We start from the raw sequence: 20,309 nt of genomic DNA on the forward strand, positions 1-20,309 counted from the left end.
ATTCACTGAGTGTTCAGTAAAGTACAGTACAGTACTGTAAACGATCTTCTACTGTACTGTACAGTACTGTACACTGTACAGTACAGTGTACACTACAGAACACTACTGTAGCTGGCAGTGGATACAGTACTGTATTGTATTCAGTAGTTCGGCATTTTTTACTGGTATTACTGCGCAAATGTTACCTACAGACTACAGTACTGTACAGTACTGCCAAAAGGTTTTACTATTAATAACGGCAGCATAGTAAGCATAATCGATCCATTCGATCAGAATACTGTACTGTACTGTGGACTGATTTGAACGAGTGATGGATGGACCGACTGATGAACTCCCACATTTGTTCGACCTGGGAAAGGTTCGGTTCAGATGGACGGACGTTTCTTACCCAAAGGAGGCTGTCAATATTGAAAAATGACTAGTTACACTTAGTATGGATCTTCCATATCTGTTTTCCACATCCACTGGTACTAATTCAAATAACATTTACGATCTTACATAGCTATTTCCTAGAAAAACTCAAAAGTAAGAAGATGGTACAGTATGACATAGTATTTGCTGACCAGCTTACATACTGTACTATACACTGTACAGTGTATGCCATAATACCAATCAATTTTATAGTTGTGTAATGTACCAGGGACGGCCGTGAAATTTTTTAACTGTGAGTCAGTTTTATAGTGTGACTTGGCAGGGGAGACAGGGACTTCCGGGGTAGCAGTGAGTGGAATCCCACTCATGGCCATGGGTCGAGTAGTCCTACTGTACAGTACAGTAGTCCCTGACTGGACGCACAGTACGCTACAGTACATTGTATTCTGTATCACAATTAGCGAGCAATCGACGTACTGTACTGTAATGCCTGTTAATGCTGTGGTTTGCAAAGAAGTTGAAAGGAACGAGAAAGATTTTTGGACCTGTTGTTATCGCAATAACGACCGAATAATAACGGTAAGAAACGTCAGTGAGGGTCTTACGTTAACTATGATATGCACTATAAGCATGCTGTAGTGCGAAACATCAATCCTACAGTTGTATTTGGTTCACTGATACAGTCACTGTCTAGAAAACAAGTACAGTAATTTGGATTCTCGGTCGTTGAGTGGCTGCTTGTGATATGGAAGAGCAACGCACTAGCACTTATTGCACTGTTTATATGGATGATGATAATCTTGACGATAACACTTGTGATGCAAGCAGTAGTGTTGATAATGGAATAGGTGATTCTATCGCTGACTGGGCAACTATCACATTGCAGCCAGACTTGAAAGATGAAGAAGAAAAGCATTTAAGCAAGTCATGTTATGGCCATAACAGAACAATTATTCATTTAGATATTGATTGTTTTTATGCTCAAGTCGAAATGGCTAAAAATAGCAGTTTACGAAATAAACCGGTTGGTATACGTCAAAAACATATCATTGTCACTTCCAACTATCCTGCCAGAGAACGGGGCGTTGGCAAGCTAATTCCTTTAACTAAAGCCTTGGAAAAATGTCCTGATTTAATAGTAATTAATGGTGAAGATCTAACGGAGTATCGAGAAGTCAGTTTTAAGGTCACTGATTACCTGAAGAAGTTCTCTACTAAAGTTCATAGGCTAGGATTTGATGAGAATTACATCGATGTTACTGAGCTCGTCCAGTGCAGACTTAATCAATTTCAAGGTAGGTTGTGTAAAAGCACAGTAGCTGCTAGCTACAGTACTCTAGCCAGACAATAATGATTATAATGTACGTGTACTGTATTACTAAGTGCATCTAAGCTATACTGTAGACTGCTAGTTTTAGGGCTTCAAAACCAATAGTTAAATCAAATTAATTAATCAGAATATATATCAGGCATACACGACATAAAATGTTCGAATTGTACATTATTTATGAAACTTGATTGTAATCATTGCATATAGATCGCACCGAAGACCTACAATCTTTACAAGTTGTAGGGTACTTATATCAGAACAGTAACACGGTTAAAGCACAGGCTTGTGATTGCAATTGCCGATTACGAATGATAATTGGCTCGCAAATTGCGGCTGAAATGCGCCAAGGACTGTGGAATGTTTTCAGCTTGACATCAAGCGGTGGTATCGCCCACAACAAGATGTTATCTAAAATCGTATCTGGTTTGCATAAACCAAATTTACAAACCGCTATCTACCCTGAAGATACTCTCGATTTGCTTCACTCTCTGGAGTTAAGAAAAATTGCTGGTATTGGTAGTGCAACGAATAACAAGTTACAATCTGTTGGTATTACAACAGTTAAAGAACTGTCCACTCTACCGTTAGCTGTATTAAAGACACATTTTCCAACCCCTCAAGCCTGTACGCTATTTCAATGGTGCAAAGGTATTGATGATAGTGATGTCGTTGCCGCTACAAAGCCAAAATCGATTGGAGTAGAAGATTCCTTTTCTAGGTGCTGTACGATGATAGCTAGTAAAAAGAGAATATCTGATTTAATAAGGCATCTTTTATCACGCTTGGTCGATGGATGTGAACACCCTCAAACAGTCAAATTAACTATTATTAAGCATGATAGATCATCCTATAAGAGAGAATCGAAGCAGTGCAGTGTTCCTAGCACGTTTTATTCGACTAAAGACACCGACAAAAAGTGTAGTATTATCCTTGACCTAATGATGAATCTATTACGTAAATTAGTTGACATACATAAACCGTTTCGCCTTAGACTCTTTGGTGTCACATTTACAAATTTTAAAGATAAGCCACCGGTAGCATCGTTGGATATCTCCAGCTACTTAGACCGGTCTAAATCGAAAAAACACGATCCATTAGTAAAGAAGCCCTTAATGACTGCAGTTCCTATAGTATGCGACAACAATTATAATCAAGTGCCCAGTCATAGTGATAAAGATAGTCAAAACTTGCTGGAACACGATAAGACTATTCCGGAAGACATCGATCTTGAGGTTTTCCATCAGTTGCCTCAACAAATGAAAGACGAACTGCTTAACGAATGGAGAAAGCATAATCTCACCAATACTAGTCCTTCCAGAACTTTTTCACCCAAGCGAAAGAAAGAAAGTACGATTTTGCACTACTTTAATCGATCCCACTGATCATTAATAGTACAGTACTAACATTTTGCACATCTCTAAAGGAAGTTACCTACAGTTTTGCAACTACTGAAATTAATTTCATAATGTATGATATAAGAAACTAATAATAATCATATCATCGAACTTGTAAGTAATTCATAAAACTGCTTGAGATATGTGTATATACGTGTAATCATTTACGGTTGGCTATTTTTAAAATGAGTTCTATAAAAAATATAAGAAATTGAGATAGCTCCTTTAAAGCCTTGGCATTTTCAAAGTACTGTACTCTTAGGGTAACGACGCTAAGACATTTATCGAAGACGTTTTCTGTTAGAGCAAAAGATTGTGAACAGAAATATTTAATGGAATGATATTTATTTCACAAGTAGCATCATTATGCATTGTCCTCAGTGAATTACATACCAAGACCAAAGATATATAATGTAAATTCTAAAGAAAGTATTTATTCATATTGGTAGAATTTAAAAAATCATAGAAAGTTCATCATTGAATCAAAATTTACAATGATTTATTCTGATCTCAAACAATTTCTAATAAAAACAACGCTAGCTGTGATAATCACCCAAGCATTACTTCATTTCAGTTCTCTGATTAATTCTGTAATGTACATGTTTACATTAAGAAAAATTACTAAATAAAAATTGATATTTTTAAATACTTTTAATTTTCTTTTGAGAGCGACTTAATTTATGATCCAGTTCAATCTTAGGCGGAATGTCAGTAGCAGCCTGTTGTAGATGCCTACTATATAAACTAAGAGATCAAATTTGCGATTAAAGTTAACATCAAAAGCTTATTATGAAAAGAATACAACAGATTTCAAGGATTATAGATAATATCAGTATATAGCCAAAATGACTTGTTCTTACTATTTATAAGTATCTGACTTTAAATATTCCATTAACTTGTCTATGCCATTGGCCAGCTGAGATGCAATGGGTTTTACATATGGGTTCTCGCTTAAGCGAATAACCCCGTTTGATATATTTAGTCCTAAGTCGGCTATTAGAATTAATAACGCATAGATATTTAACTTTGAATGCGCAGTACTTAAAATGCAGTCAAATTTTTTGATAACTACCTAATGCGGGAGGTAGTACTGTCAAACGGTTCCCTTGCAAGTGTAACTCTTTCAAGTCTGATAAGTTTCCGATCTCATTTGGCAAGGAGATGGCATAGTTATCCCGTAAAACCAGCTAGGATAGTTAGTGTATTATACTTTATGCTTTGGTAGAATTCGAAATTATACAATGTATATATATACTGTACATAATAGCATAAAAACAGATAAAACATAGTAAAGATCGCTTACAATTTGCAAGCTCTTCAGCTTTCCAAATTCAGGAGGAACGTTTTCAATTTCATTATCACCAAGGTATAAAGCTCTAAGGGTAGCTAAATTAAAAGTTGGAAAGAACTGAAAGTTAAGAGGTATAATTGGTGTACAATTGCACTTATAAAGTACTACATGAGCTGTTGTTACTATGGATTACGATAACGAACTCAGTAAAGAAAAGTTCGATGAGAAAGATTCATCGGTTAAACAGTTCGATGTCATATCCAAAATTTGCAGTGAAGGAAATACTCCAAATCCTCTTGGAAGAGTGGATAGTAGATTGACCCTAATTTTGTAAGCATATTACGATTATTGAATGGCCAAATTTCTTTCAACTAGAACTCAAACCAATATGATTGTTCTGTCGAATGGAATTTCAATACTTACGATAAATTCAAGTATTTTAACTTTAGCAATTGGTTTATACATTCAGGCAGTTCCTACACAATACATTAAAAGTGCAATGTTACCGTCATGATTACATGGACATGAATTAACTTTTAGTGCACTATGATAGCGTCAACTTTGATATGTTGAAAAGGGAGCGGAGATCGAGGATTATGCAAAATTATGAATTGACTGCGAAGGCGTACAAATAGACACTAAAGAAAAGGAAGATAAATCATCTACAATTCATACCTGAATTGCATTATTGCAAAGGATAAGACATTCCAAATTGGAAAGATCGCTTATCGCAGGAGGAATTGCTAAACAGGTGTAATTATCACAGTATAGAATAGGGTTAAATTTGGAATGACATTTGATGCTTACTGCACGAATATGTCCATAATTTACTTAAAGTCAGATGCGAATAGGCTTAAGGTACGATTGAAAATTTACCGGAAATTTTATTGTGACTTAGCGTCAATGTAGTTAAATGGCGAAGTCGGTCTATGGATAACAAAAAGGAATTAATGAAGAAAATGACTTGTTCGATTACTTCAGAGTCCTTTTCCTATTACCTAGTTTCTAGTAAAGACGACATACTCGTACAAGTAATCGTAACTGCTTTCGTTGTTATCCATTGTGATAACAATTACATACAGTACGCGTAGTATATCCATAATTTTTGATAATTTAATTTACTGTAGTCAATGGACATGACTGGAGTTGAAGTATTTTCACAAACAGTAGAATTAAGCAAATAAAACATATGAAGCTAGGCTAAAATCGCAATATTGATTTAATGCAATTTAAGGAGAATTGATTATACAGAGTAGTCATGCGCTAGAAATTCCAAATTGGTTACTGCATTGATATCGTACATATATCGGGGCCAACTTACTCCAAGTGGGTAGATCAGTTAAATTAATTAAACCTCGATCGCATAAATCCAATTCCTTATGACCTTTGACTTTAGCCTCCTCAAGCAATTTCTTAACATTTTTGTACGATCCTGCCATTGTTTGTGACGATAACAATGAATAGCAAAAAAGGATTGTAGTATAATTTATGATACTAGCATCCCAAAGTGGAAAATCCCTCTTAATCTACTTTTTGGATTGACTCGAGCAACGCCTTATTCACCAGTTCCCAATTTAAAGAACCAAGTTGGTACAGGAGGTCTAATGAACACTACAGTAGATCAATGTGTCAAGAAGGTGGAAGTGAGCAGCCGTGTTGTCGACGTGTTGTAAGAAGGAAGGGTTAAAGGTAGAGTACAGTCGTGAGTCGTAGAGGTCGGGCATTCAAAATCGCTGCATCCGCGCTTTCACTAACACTTGTACAGTACAGTCACACGGTGGTGCCGTGGAGACTAATAAGAGACCTTTACTACTACTTGTCAATCCGTAATAAGGCTGACCAATGATACTACAAGCAGGCCTAATAAAAAGTGCTATACGATTGATAGAAAACACTGGTAGTGACCAATGACAACATCAAAATAATCTGTCATTCAATTTTGGAGGAGGAAGTCTGATACAGGTGGAGTACAGTTCAGCATTGTGCAATACAGTCTGACGGTAGTGTGGAGATAAAAAGAAAGGAAGTTTTTAAAAAAGTTCAAAAGTTTTTCTTCAACTTGGATGCTGTGACAGTGTAAAGTACTGTACGTACAATACGCCCCCCCCCCAAAAATTGACGTACAGTACAGTACAGTACAGTACAATACAGTATTCACATTGTAGTATTGTACTGTACAGTACATACTGTACAGTGTAATGTCGATTGTGAAAATAAATAAATAAAAAAAAAAGAAAATGAACTGTCATCTATTCCCTTTGATAATTTTCATCTCGTATTTATGGTATCTTTCTGTCAAGTCTTGAAAAGAAGGTCAAGCGAACCGAGTAACCCCAATTAATATTTGAATATAATGACAGTGAATAATACACACTGGCTCACTATATACATGGCGAGTGTTGAAACGTGGTTCCATCTTTTTTTAGTCAGTTGCTAAGAACGCAGCTTTACGGAAGTAAGCTATATTTTATTTTTCTATCAGCCTTTGAATGAATCTTTCTCGCTTCAATGCTGGCAAAGTGATAGATACCCAGTTCGGACATGGATAGTTACCGCGCCGAGCAGCTTGATTAATCACTGATAATTATGCTTCTATATTGTATTACCCATCAACACTAGTAGCGAATTGTACTTGTTTACGTTTTTTAATGGTAGCTTGTCTATAGAATATCGATTCATACTAGCAACGCTGAATATATACAGTATACAATATACCTACAGTAAAGTGGCAAATGAAATGTTTACAATTTTCAAAGTGCATTTCTACAGTACTGTGACCCTCGCTGACCCCGAGTATGATCCATGGGATAAATAGGGCAAGCAGTCGATTTACTACAGTGTATTGTACACTAGCTGAGTGTTGAGTGTACTGTACTGTACTGTACTGTACTGTACAGTGTTGAAGAAAAAGAAAGTTCAATGTGTACTGTAGTACTGTAATACTGTATACTGTTCTGTATGTTAGGGATCGTCGCGATTTTGATGACCTCTATGCTACAGACCGTCGGTGTGGGTCAGTCAATGGAATGAGCCTTTGACGTCTGCTTGAACAATAACCCCATTATTGCATCAGGCCAGAACTGAACCGACAGCACAGTGCATTACACATGAACTCATTATCTCATTTCACAATATAATAATAGATGAAGTGGGAGTGGTTTTCAAAAGACCTTAAGGTCAGAATGACTCAGACGGTACAATGGAGTTCACGACCGATGCCAGTACAGTTAGTACTGTACAGTGTACAGTGTACAGTGTACTGTAGTCTACAATATGGACTGTATAAATGCGCATACAGTACTGTACAATCGAATCTGTCATGTGTCGAGTATGGTCTCACATACAGCCATTGACTGACCATTGTACAAGTGCGTACGTACACTAATCAGTAGATTCACCTCTGCTATCACAATCGATATTTTGCTTCGGGTCAGGATTATTATCACCAAAGCCTGTGTTAAAAGTTCAAATTCTTCACTGAATTTGCCACTAGTCAGAGTTCCAAAAAGTCGGAGAGAACGCTGTAGTTGAAAGTAGTGAAACTACGCCTGGTTTTTTCAATCCTTATTGGGATTGACTATTTGTATTTCTACTGGGGGATCATTCATCAGTTGAGGACAACGTTGCGCCTACGAAGAATAGTCAATATCTTAGAGAAGCAAGTGGCGACTTTAACGACCATGTCGGCAACACTGGAAACATTAAATTTTGATAACTCTTGTCTTCGTTGTCTTCCAGTGGAGAATAACACGGAGGTTTACCCGCGCAATGTAGCGGGTGCTTGCTTTTCGTATGTTCAGCCGACACCAGTTGATAATCCTCAGTTAGTAGCGGTATCACCTTCTGCCATGGCATTACTGGATTTATCCCAATATGAATTAGAACGAAGTGAATTTGTCCATTACTTTAGTGGTAATCTGCCTATTAAGGGTTCACGGACGGCTGCTCATTGCTATTGCGGCCATCAATTTGGTTATTTTTCTGGACAGCTAGGAGATGGAGCTGCTATGTAAGCATAATTTTATATTCTCCAACATCAAGTAATGTACAAGTGTACATTTGTACAATAACGAATTTCTTAGCATAAAATACACTTCATTTTTTATTCTCCCTCATTGTGCTAAAAGCCAATAACCGCAGTGGTACAATCTATTCACAGCGTGTCGTAAAGCAAGATTGAACTGCATAGTTTCTACAAGACTTCCTCCTAAATGTACTTTTAAAATGGGGTTGATTAGACAGTCTTCAACAGTTACACTATACTTCCTACTTTTATAGTCATGTACGTATAGTGTGCATCGTAGTCCATACAGGTGTCTACAATATAGCACATCTTTATCGACAGACAATCAGCCCGATATTCTTTATTCGCTAGTAAAACAAACAACTGTAGTGCAAGTAATTCAAAAGATGAAATATACACTTATTACTTTACAACATTGTACCTTTATGAAGTACCAGCTACAGTTCGTACTAGCAATTAGCCAGTTACTCAGTTAAAACGTCCATGCGTATTAGCAATTTAAATTGTCTGCAATGTACGGTAGGTAACGAGTAAATTGAATAATATAATTTGCCTTGCCTATTTACCGGTAAAAGTATTTGACGCCATTTGATAGCAATAATGCAAAGGTCATCATTTTATATGACCTTATTTATGTATTCATAATAATAAAATCACTGCAGTCTATTTTACAAATTCTAATTAAAATTATGGTAATATATAGGTATATAGGCGAAGTGGTTAATCATAAAGATGAAAGGTGGGAAATTCAGTTTAAAGGTTCCGGCCTGACACCTTATTCTAGACATGCCGATGGCCGTAAAGTATTAAGATCAAGTATACGCGAATTTTTATGTAGTGAGGTAGGCTGATAAATTATTATTGCTAGTTATTATTTATTTATTACCAAATAATTCTAGCGATAACGTATTACTAGTAGTGTATGTTCTAATTGATTAATACAGACTCTACTACACAATACAGTAGAATCGCCGCGTATGTTGGTCGTGTTTATAGTGAAGTTTTTATATTTTATACTTACCCTCTCTGAGTAGTTACTGAAACGACTAAAGTAATGCTATTGCCAGAACTGTTGTACGTAGTATCACTGAAAAGTTTCAGCAGACAATCGGAGATAGAAATAGAGTTAAATATATAAAATCTATAGTAATCGGTCTATTGCACAGTAGGCTGGATTGTCTATTTTTACTTTTTAAGGTTAATACAACGCTATCTTTTGCTATCTCAAAACATGAGATTTCATAACGGTAGTGTTGTATTAAAAATAAAAGTTCGACAACCCGGCTTTATCTCTTACTAACGATTAATACAGTATGCAGTGGTGTAGGTCGCTAACCAATCATAGATTCCTTTTTTCTTGTAGTTACGGTAGTAAAATACGATGATTGAATTATTTCTTACCTATTCTATTTTGCCCGTACATAGGCTATGCATCACTTAGGAATTCCTACTACGCGAGGTATTGTGTCATTTAGGATACGCACGGTTGATATCAATAGTACTGTATAAGCTTAGCACAGCCTATTTCGTTGTTTTTATAATGTTGATTTCAATCTTTGTTCACAAAGATATCAAAAATTAAATCCCAACTATTCGTACAACAGAACTGTTTTGAAACTTAAGGAACAGAGTCCTAAAATTTTTAAATAATTTTATTCCATTTTGCCTTTATCAGCTGGTTCTTGCATCACATCAGACAGTGAAGTCTTACGTGATATATATTATAGTGGAAATCCTATTAAGGAGAAAGCAACTGTGATCCTACGGATTGCGCCTACATTTTTAAGGTAATTATTGCCTTCTAAGATTGCTACTACAAAAACATTAATGTATTCTACCGATTTAGAAATCAAGTTATTTTGAGTAAAGATTTTAAGTTGGATATTCTTTCATTAAAGATTTGGATCTTTTGAAATATTTAAACCTTTGGATAAGATAACCGGGAGCATGGGACCTAGCGTTGGACGTAAAGATATCCTTATTCAACTCCTGGAATATACGATTAACACACATTTCCCTCATGTAATATATAAAGTAGCTTTAATTAACCTTACACTTTCACTTCCTACTTTAAGCATTATAGACTAGCACTTTTATCTAGTAATTCTACTCAACTACTATATGGGATATCTTTGTTATCAAATATTACTACATGACAGGTTGCGGCTAAATACCCAGACAGTGACAAGGAACGATATTTAGCTTTCTTTGAAGAAGTAGTTAAAGCAACTGCTAAGCTTGTAGCTTTATGGCAATGCGTAGGATTTTGCCATGGGTACGACTATTGCTGCAATCATTCTCTGCAATGTAAATGTTTCAGTTTACAAAAAACTTTATAATGTTAACTTTTCTCTTACTCTTCAGTGTTTTAAATACAGATAATATGAGTATTGCTGGAATAACTATAGACTATGGACCTTTCGGGTTTCTAGACGTTTATGACCCTGACTATGTCTGTAATGCTTCCGGTAATGTAACCATCTTTTAGTCACCCTTGCCTCCTCACCAAATTTAACTCAACCTTTGTGTGAAATGATATTAATTATTAGATGATGGAGGTAGATACGCGTTCATAAATCAACCTGAAGCATGCAAATGGAACTTGAGTAAACTCGCTGAAGCTCTTGCTAGTGTACTGCCATTAGCAGATTCCAATCCTGTACTAGAGAAGTAAATACTTCATGATTTATTATAAAAACTAAAATTTTATTTATAGTCATCTGATAAATCTGATTTCGCGTTGATAGATACAACGAATTATTTCATAAATTTTACCTAGAGAAAATGCGCCTTAAGGTAGATTAAAAAATTGGAGATATAGTATTCTATTTGTGATATCTCTTTAATTCTATCTTGTTTATCATGTAAATCTTACTATTAGCAGATTACGTATGAAACTAAAACGATGTTTCAATTCTATCTATAGCTTGGACTTATTCGGAAACAATTGCCAGGAGATGAGTATGTTACTTTCTATCAGTATCATTACATACTATTTAGTATGGCTTTAAAAGGATTGACCCTAGTAGAATAACGAAAATTTATTGCCCTATGTAAAGCTTTATTATCATAAAAATAACTAAACTAAATGCTATATTGAAAATAAGGGAACTGGTAAAATCACTTCTTCAAGTTATGAAAGATACAGGTATTTTAAAGCGTTATACAGTACGAAGATATTGTCTGTAGTACATCAAAATAAATTACTATTTGTTTTTTTTTGGGTAGGAGCGGATTTTACAAACTCGTTCAGATGTTTAAATAAACTGAGAATCTCTGAACCTGACCGAAGGTAATTAATCCATTAAATTTATTTCCACTCGTTCCAAAGATTTACAATGGTACGATACTATGATTCTGAGTTTACAGTGCGAGTTTTAAAACTAGTTTCCTGCGTAGCTTTTCAGAATTAAAAGCATGTCTCCTGTCCCAATGTACGTCGCTGAAAGACTTAAAAAAGAGATCTAAGCCATCTATGCCACAAAGGTGATGCCATATATCACCGCCTAATACTCTTGATATTCAAATTTAATGTTGCAATCTAATGTTGTATATCTTTATGATAATTGATAGCCAATTGAACATGCTTATATCCATGATCCAAGCAAATCCCAATCTAATTACTCAGATGGGTCAGACTGCGCTAAGGATAAAAAATGATTTAGAAAAATTAGAGAAATTGCGTGATTTAAATGTAAGAACTACATCGTTTATTATAAATCCTCATGCTGATCATTACTATTGGCAAGTAAGTAAAAAATGCTTGTTTTAAGGATCTTACCGAAGATGAGAAAAGACAGTCCGACAACCTAATATGGGATGGATGGTTGAAAAAATACCAGTAATGATTTTTATAGTTGCAAGATTCTGATAAGTTATTGCAATGCAGCGATTTACTAATAAATACCTGAATACTTTACTCAGATGCCGCTTGCATATTGAAGTCGAACACCTCGATGTTGATGCTATAAAAACTGTACGCTTTGTCATGCTGTTTAAATGATACCATTTTTAACTATTGTTGAATCATACTGAAAGAGGAGAAACCGCCTTAATCTTATCTTATTACTATGTCTTAGGCCGACAAGGAGAGAATCGAGGTCATGAACTCTAATAATCCAAGGTACGAAGGCTAAAATCCTGTATAATAGAGCTGGCTATTTTATTAAGCCAGCTTTAAACAATACGAAATAAGCATCGTGAAGTTCGCTATGGAAAGCGTATGAAATCCATTAACCTTCTATCAGTCTAAATATTTTTGTATATTAACGATAGTCTTATTATTGGATTTATTATAATAGAATGTAATTACATCTTTTAGATTTATACTGCGCAATTATATAGCCCACAATGCTATTATACAAGCTGAGAAAGGCGATTATTCTGAGGTAACATTAAGGCTTCCGATATTTCCGTAGAAATTTAATTATAATCATTAAACCGAAAACTTACTTTATTATAATTATCAGATCAGACGTGTGCTAAAGCTACTGCAAAATCCGTATTCATCGCAATTGAATGAAAATTATCAAACTGTTGACTATTACCATCAAACTGGACAATCGAACGGAAATAATCGTATATTTGATTATGATGGCTTGCCACCTGAATGGTCGCATGATCTTAGAGTCACTTGATCATCTTAAGTTGTCATTTATAGATTGACAACACTCACAAAAAGTTAAAATGACTGAAAAGATTTGTGCGATATTTGTAATATTTGTTTGTGTAAAAATTGTTGTATGTTAAATGACGCTTTATCTTTCAATCTACATTAGAAGACTGGATTTAGCTGAAAAATTTTCAACACGCACATTTATTACAATATAATGCCATGTCTATACTGGCATAAATATTCGGATTTTAATATTTACTGTTTCAATTTAGCTATATTTACAAAACAGATGAATAATTGAATCTCACATTTGTCTATTTTTTAATGCCGGATAAAATGCGATAAAATTATTATATAATTAATATGTAAGCGTATTCAATGCTTCAATATTATACATGAGTGAAGCATGTAGGTATACCGGTGGCATTATGCCGTCATTAAAGGATATGTAAAAAGCTCGTATATCCGCCTATACAGCATAGACAAATAGTGATCGTACCGTAATGATTTTAGCGTAATAATTGGCAATGCCATATAAATCATTACTATATCACAAATTTGAATGGGTATGTTGGGTTTGCATTAATGTTATTTTTCCTAGATGATCAATATGCAATTATTCAATACTCGTATGTCGTTTAACAATTACAGTACAATAGTAATATAAACAACAACAGATATGATTTAGTGTTTGTTTTAATCCTAAACTATTATTGTTCTCCAAGTGGATTAGAAATGTTGTATGCTTTCCTTGTTCATATCCAGTTGTGTGCTTTCTTATAAACTGGCAGGATAATCGTAATATACAGTATGCGAACCTACAAATAATTCTGAAGCATATGGTAGCAATGTTGACTTATTATCTGATTATAACTCCCTTTTTCAGAATGAATCAATTCCAAATAAAGATTAAAGTATAATTCTTGTTACACGTTGCTTTATTGATGGTTTACAAGCTAATACAGACAATCACTACTGTATACAACATACAAAAAACTTACAGTAAGCTCGCTACTTCATTTTCATATTTCCTCCTTTTTATACGGATTATTTTTGTAGTTTTAGTCAATCTACAATGGCAACATTTACACAAAAATATATTCGCTGTCTCCTTCTTATTGCATCACTTATGAACGTTGTGACAAGTATAAAAGTTGTTCTTTTACCGTCATTCGGCACAAGTCATCTTCTAGTAATGGATACTATTGGAGCAGAGTTACAAAATCGCGGTCATGAGGTAACCATTTACTAATAACTGTTATTTAAATTACATCAACAAATTTAATATTTATTATATAGATTAGGTCATGTTAACATTAATAAATTATACTTTGGTTTCCTTGTAAAAATAAAATAAAGAACTTTTTCTCATAGCTCTGCGGCATTTCCTAATGTAGCTACTGAAAATAATACTATTAAAGAATAAAGCTATCGCAAAAAATAGCAATAATTTAAACATTCTCATCTTCAGACTGCCTAATTACTTTTTTACTATTGAAATTGATCATCACTTTACTATTATAACGTACATTTTAACTTTGTTGGATGTACGAGTGTTAGAAAAAGTATTTTATGATGTAATACCTTACAATACTTGCATGCCACAAATATACGGAAATATTCAATGGCTTTAAACATGCTTCAATTGCTTCTATTTATTGGTACGGTAGCTAAAAGAAAAGTAACTGCCAACAATATGTGATTAATAGTAAGATTTTTATAAGACTATACTTAAATCTGATCTTTTTGTCATTACAACTAAATGAAGAAGCTATAGTAGCATTTCGTTAGATCAGGATTTTAATGTATCAATACAGTAATATCAACTAATAAGGATTCGTATACACTGTACAAATAGAATACTGTTGTACATTGCAAGCATAATGACGAAATTTAGCCGCGCTTGTTTGTATAGCTTCATGCTAAGATTGATTTCATAGAAAAAAATTCACTAGTGAGAAGAATTAATAATAAATTACCAACGAATAACCCACTACAGTACTTTGATATTCTGAACAGATTAATCTATTTTTCCAATGGCAATGATAAATGAACACAAATCTAGTATAATGTCGACATACGGAGACGTAGCGTCTGATTTTCAATGGGAGTAGGATAGTAGTTGTCATTTATACTTACAGTATAAGTAATTGCTGTCATTTTCGCTACTTTGATAAATAAATAGGCCGTAAGTTGTTTTCCATTTTTGTAATATAAATTAATTTAAAGAAATATTCTTTGATGACTTTGGTATTTTAATTTTAACTTTATTGACTTCTGTACTACTAATAAGGTAACACAGTCTCGTTATTAAACTCATAACCTCTTCACAACTTGAAATCATTGCATCTTAAGAATTTTTTCAGCATCCTTCTCTAACTATCATTTGAATTTTTGATTTATAGGTCGTCATATTGGTTGAAGAGGAACAAGTAATTCCTTCAATTCGTACTGCCACGGCAACCTATGCAGTTAGTGATCATTTCAGCGCTGCTGTAATTAATAATTTAACAGCAAGCACAAATAATTTCGAAGTTATTAAAAAAGTTATGGCATGGCAATCGCACTATTGTGATTGTGTATTAAGCCATAGTCAATTTCGTCGGCGATTTAGCCATTTCGATCTTATGATTGGTGATCGATCTTTACCATGCGCTTACATATTACCAGAAATACTTAATTTAACTTATGTCATAGTGTCCAGCGTTGGTCTTAATGCTCCTATGAGATTGATGAATAGCCCAAACCCGTTGGCTTATATACCACAATATGGAACAGGATACTCTGATAAGATGAATCTTTTACAACGTACTACCAATACTCTTGTATGGTGTGGCCATACTATTGCAAGCCATATTTTTGTTTATCGATTGATCGAAAAGCTAAGGCAAGAATATCATGTTGAAATTGATGCAAGTCAATTAAAATTGAAGCCTGCCCTAATGTTAATTTCAGCTGATTTTACCCTAGAATTTGCCCGACCACTTATGCCTAATGTTCAGTTGGTTGGACCTTTAACGCCACAGCCGCCATCAGCGTTACCCCATCACCTAGACGATTTCATTAGTAATGTTCGTCCTTATCAACGATTTGTCCTTGTCTCTCTAGGTAGTATATTTCAATTTAGCAATGATCAAGTTATGGTTGCTTATCGCAGTTTAAGTCGATTGCCCTTTAAAGTTATATGGAAGCATTCATCGAATTTATCAAATAATATTTCTAATGATCACATTCGAATTGAAAATTGGGTACCTCAAAATGATTTACTTGGTCATCCTAATATTGTAGCATTTATCACTCATTGTGGACCAAGTGGAATGTATGAGGGAGCTTACCATGGAGTTCCAATGATTGGATTACCTTATGTACCTGAACAAGAAACAAATTTAGTTCAGATCAGTCGGGCTGGCATTGGTATAGGTTTAAATTCTACCAATCTAACGACTGATAGTATTTATGACGCGGTGATGGAGGTAGTTAATAATCCGAGGTAAGATTTCACCATGCTTATCATTGCTTTAGATTGCTTATAATAACTTTAAAGTCTTAAGGTATCCTAAAGGTAATTAATATCGATGTAGTAAACGAAAAAGTATCTGTATTTATTCATTACAAGGTTATCATTTTCGGTAGTTGTGCTATGAACGGAAAGAAGTAGCCATTATAAGGCTGTTGCCAATATCATGGAAATAATTCTGTGCTGTATTCCATTAGTTACTAGTATAAAAGATCTCACTCTTTCATTATAATTAATTATCAATACACTAATACGTACTAATGAAGTTAAGCTACTTTATATAATGCGCTTATAATCCTGTACAGTATATGTGTAGTATATGAATACTCGTAAACTGTATATACAATAATTTATGCTATATCGTGGAATAATCAGGAATCTAATCGCTGTTTCAGTTACGTGTATGAGTATTCTCAAATTGTTTCACTTTTAAAGTGTGATACTTCTATGCGTATACATTAGTAAACCTCAAAATATACCCTAATCCGCCTGATATTACGACAGTTGTGTTAATCAATTCACTAATTTAGTGTTATCAATCCATCACTGTAATCAATTAATATAACAGTGGTATTAGATACGATACTATAGCAAGCATTGTACAATATTATAACTATGGAGAGGAAGGCACTGTATCTTTTAAATGATGGAAATACTTTTACACTGAACCCGTAATTACATGTCATACACTTTACTACTGTAATCAAAAGTTGTGTGCAAAATCTATGCGATTGTAATATATCCAACTTAATGAATTGGTGATTATGGTTATATTGCAATTACACATATGATGGCCGTAAATTGTAACATTAAGGTTGTTCAAGTGTAGATGGAGAGAAAAGGTTTAAAAGAATCTCTACTTCCATATTGAATAATACAATTTATTATTCTATTTTGAAATTATTATTAAATTGTAGTTATAAGCAAAATGCAAGAAGAATTTCTAAGTTATTAAAAGGAAGGCCTCGAACGCCAAGACATGAAGCTGTTGATTGGATTGAGTATGTATATAAGACAAACGGAGCTCGACATTTACGACCACAGCAGTATCAAATTTCATTTTTTCAAGAATATATGCTTGATGTTGCTATTATTTTCTTATTTTTAATATACTGTAGTATTAAAATAATGAAATATTCGATTTGTATATTAACTTACTCCACTTTAAGATTGAAACAATGGAAAAAATATTTGTAATTCTATAATCTACTTCATACTGATTTTATGAACTTATATGTAACATGATCAAACATATGAAAAAACGTAAAATTTGCCTTTTATTAATTTGCATAAGTTAAATTCTATAATTAATTATCATGCAAACTCGTGTAAAATGTTGAATACCTCAAAATAGATATTGTAACTTTAATTCATTAATGCACAATACAGTACTGTAAATGGCTGCCATTATTTACGCGTATTCATTTATCTCATATTTATCCTAGACTATGGCTAAGTATTTTAACGACCAGTAATGTTGATAAAGCTAAAATTAGGATATCCAGCGGTATCACAGGGCAGCGAGCATATTACAAACTCAGCTTTTGATGTGATAGTATTGTTGTAGAAGTTTGTGTAGCATGAACAATTTCAATTGCTCAAAATATCAATTTTTATCACCGATAAAATGAATTGTAACAATGGTTAAAGATAATCCAAGATAAATAATATCGAGTCGGTGAAAAATTCAGCTTATGTCTTAGTATGTTTTGCAAATCACAATATTTCAAGTAGTGAATATAAATGCGTGAATGTTCTATCTGTCTGTATAAAGTACAGTCTATATTGTTATTGTATGATATGTAAAAGAGTTCATAGGCGATAGCTCTCTCGATGCTCGTCAATTCTAACCCGAGACGTGCGACGTTCGTAAGAATCTGCTATTCTTCTTTCTCTTCTTAATAAAGTATTGTACCTCTATTCCCTTTCATCTAACTTATGTGATCATCTGTACCCTAGTGCTTACAATGGATTGCCCATCACAGCCTTCATCTATCCATAGAGGCGCCTACCGGAGTGTAGGCCGATACGTTCTAGCTCGTTATCTCAACGGCTACAACATCACACCATCGTGTTTTCAATTGAAAGAGGGGAATGGGTCTAAAATTATGATTATTTCTGACGAGCTCAGTTTGATCGGCGTCATGGAACTAATTCAAGCATGAATAGATGATATAATGAGTTTTGACAAATTGAATTTGCAAGAGCTTTCTTTTGGCAGTTGAGTATTGCTTTCGTAGAGCTCATACTACAATATCTAAGAGGTGAGTGTACGACATTGAGGTACTTTTTGCAATATCATAACGTTACAGTGATAGAATAAGATCAATCACTCGTTGAATTGGGGAATAAGCGATCAAAACAGAAGACTTTATGCGATCGCTTCCTGGATTAAGTTTCAAGGCTGTACCGTGGTGTATGTAATCAATGTAGCCACGGTACAGATGTACTGTACAGCTGTACTGTATATGTCATACACCGTTAAGTGATGTCATATGCTAGCTGCCTTCGTCTCAATCAATTATATAGTATATGGTTCTGTACTTTAATATAGATAGATTCATATTCTGTTATGTCCGGTAGTAGCCCACTCCTGTGCGATCCTTTTCCAAATCAATTATATACAGTAGTATATAGTACTGTACTTTAATATAGATAGATTCATATTCTATTGTGTCAGGTAGTAGCCCACTCCTGTGCGATCCTTTTCCAAATCAATTCTATACAGTAGTATATAGCACTGTACTTTAATATAGATAGATTCATATTCTGTTATGTCAGGTAGTAGCTCACTCCTGTGCGATCCTTTTCCAAATCAATTATACTAGTGCAAACTCCCGTTGCTTTGCTGACGGTTTACGATAATGTGCTCATTTAACAGATAGTATTACTATTTGATAGACCTGTCAGATGATCCTTTTCCAAATCAATTCTATACAGTAGTATATAGTTCTGTACTTTAATATAGATAGATTCATATTCTGTTGTGTCAGGTAGTAGCCCACTCCTGTGCGATCCTTTTCCAAATCAATTCTACACAGTAGTATACAGTATAGCACTGTACTCTAATATACTGTAGATAGATTCATATTCTCACTAGCCCCTCTCCTGTGCGATCCTTTTCCAAATCGATCTATGTGCACTGGTGCAGTACAGGACAGGACGGTACAGTACGGTATAGTACTATCAATGAAGCTACAGTACTGTAGTCCAATGGAAAGTATCGTACGCTGCGTACTGTACACTGTACAGTACAGTGGCGGGAAATCTGATATCACCACACAGTACAGTATACAAAACAAACAAAATAATGGCTCTCCAGATACAGTGCTGTACTGTACTGTACATACCGTACAGTATGAATTTTCGTACAGTACAGTACCACAAGCTACAGTACTATGTACTGTGCGTGCAGCCCTGCACACCATACTGTACAGTAACGGACAGTATGGTGACAACACTACTGTAATGTACAGTACAGTACTCTACTGTAATGAATAAAACTACTACTGTACTAATGTGCACTGATCAGTAATGTGCGCTGCAGTCACTGGAAACATTTCAAAAATAAGCCCTAAATCTTCTTCTTTGGCAGGCTAGAAACTCTGCAAGATTCGGCTCCAACAGATTCCATCTGTACTGTGTGTGATACTGCAATCATCTTTGCATTGGGTATCAGAAAGGAACCTTTTACTTCTAATCAATCAATCCATTCATTGATAATCAGTAGAACGCAAGATTTGAACCAGGTGAGTCAAGAGTGACT

At 34.4% G+C, this 20,309-nt stretch overlaps 4 protein-coding genes across 4 annotated transcripts; 3 read left to right on the forward strand and 1 right to left on the reverse strand.

Annotated features, from left to right (window-relative positions):
* Positions 1 to 1,309: 1,309 nt before the first annotated feature.
* Positions 1,310 to 2,730, forward strand: TRIADDRAFT_2325 (uncharacterized protein; the record flags this gene model as incomplete). Its single annotated transcript, XM_002109451.1, has 2 exons — positions 1,310 to 1,676; positions 1,940 to 2,730. Coding segments are annotated over 2 exons (1,158 nt in total), but the record flags the coding sequence as incomplete, so codon positions are not given.
* Positions 2,731 to 3,737: 1,007 nt separating this feature from the next.
* TRIADDRAFT_53580 (uncharacterized protein) lies at positions 3,738 to 5,826 on the reverse strand (the record flags this gene model as incomplete). The annotated part of the gene is made up of 7 exons (XM_002110008.1): positions 3,738 to 3,840; positions 3,957 to 4,089; positions 4,169 to 4,283; positions 4,400 to 4,504; positions 5,063 to 5,130; positions 5,264 to 5,314; positions 5,709 to 5,826. The coding sequence occupies 7 exons, from the start codon at positions 5,824 to 5,826 to the stop codon at positions 3,738 to 3,740; spliced, it is 693 nt and encodes a 230-aa protein (XP_002110044.1).
* Positions 5,827 to 8,067: 2,241 nt separating this feature from the next.
* TRIADDRAFT_21587 (uncharacterized protein) lies at positions 8,068 to 13,048 on the forward strand (the record flags this gene model as incomplete). Its single annotated transcript, XM_002109452.1, has 18 exons — positions 8,068 to 8,396; positions 9,115 to 9,253; positions 9,837 to 9,870; positions 10,087 to 10,198; positions 10,310 to 10,433; positions 10,571 to 10,686; positions 10,776 to 10,879; positions 10,961 to 11,081; positions 11,159 to 11,207; positions 11,338 to 11,376; positions 11,588 to 11,703; positions 11,811 to 11,897; positions 11,985 to 12,105; positions 12,185 to 12,252; positions 12,336 to 12,387; positions 12,500 to 12,534; positions 12,733 to 12,799; positions 12,881 to 13,048. 18 exons carry the CDS (start codon positions 8,068 to 8,070, stop codon positions 13,046 to 13,048), a joined length of 1,881 nt encoding a protein of 626 aa, XP_002109488.1.
* Positions 13,049 to 14,101: 1,053 nt separating this feature from the next.
* TRIADDRAFT_53582 (uncharacterized protein) lies at positions 14,102 to 18,091 on the forward strand (the record flags this gene model as incomplete). The annotated part of the gene is made up of 4 exons (XM_002109453.1): positions 14,102 to 14,263; positions 15,432 to 16,516; positions 17,461 to 17,544; positions 17,989 to 18,091. 4 exons carry the CDS (start codon positions 14,102 to 14,104, stop codon positions 18,089 to 18,091), a joined length of 1,434 nt encoding a protein of 477 aa, XP_002109489.1.
* Between the last annotated feature and the right edge of the window lie 2,218 nt (positions 18,092 to 20,309).

The sequence above is a fragment of the Trichoplax adhaerens genome, genomic scaffold (genome assembly GCF_000150275.1).
Source record: "Trichoplax adhaerens TRIADscaffold_2 genomic scaffold, whole genome shotgun sequence".
Lineage (NCBI taxonomy): Eukaryota > Metazoa > Placozoa > Uniplacotomia > Trichoplacea > Trichoplacidae > Trichoplax > Trichoplax adhaerens.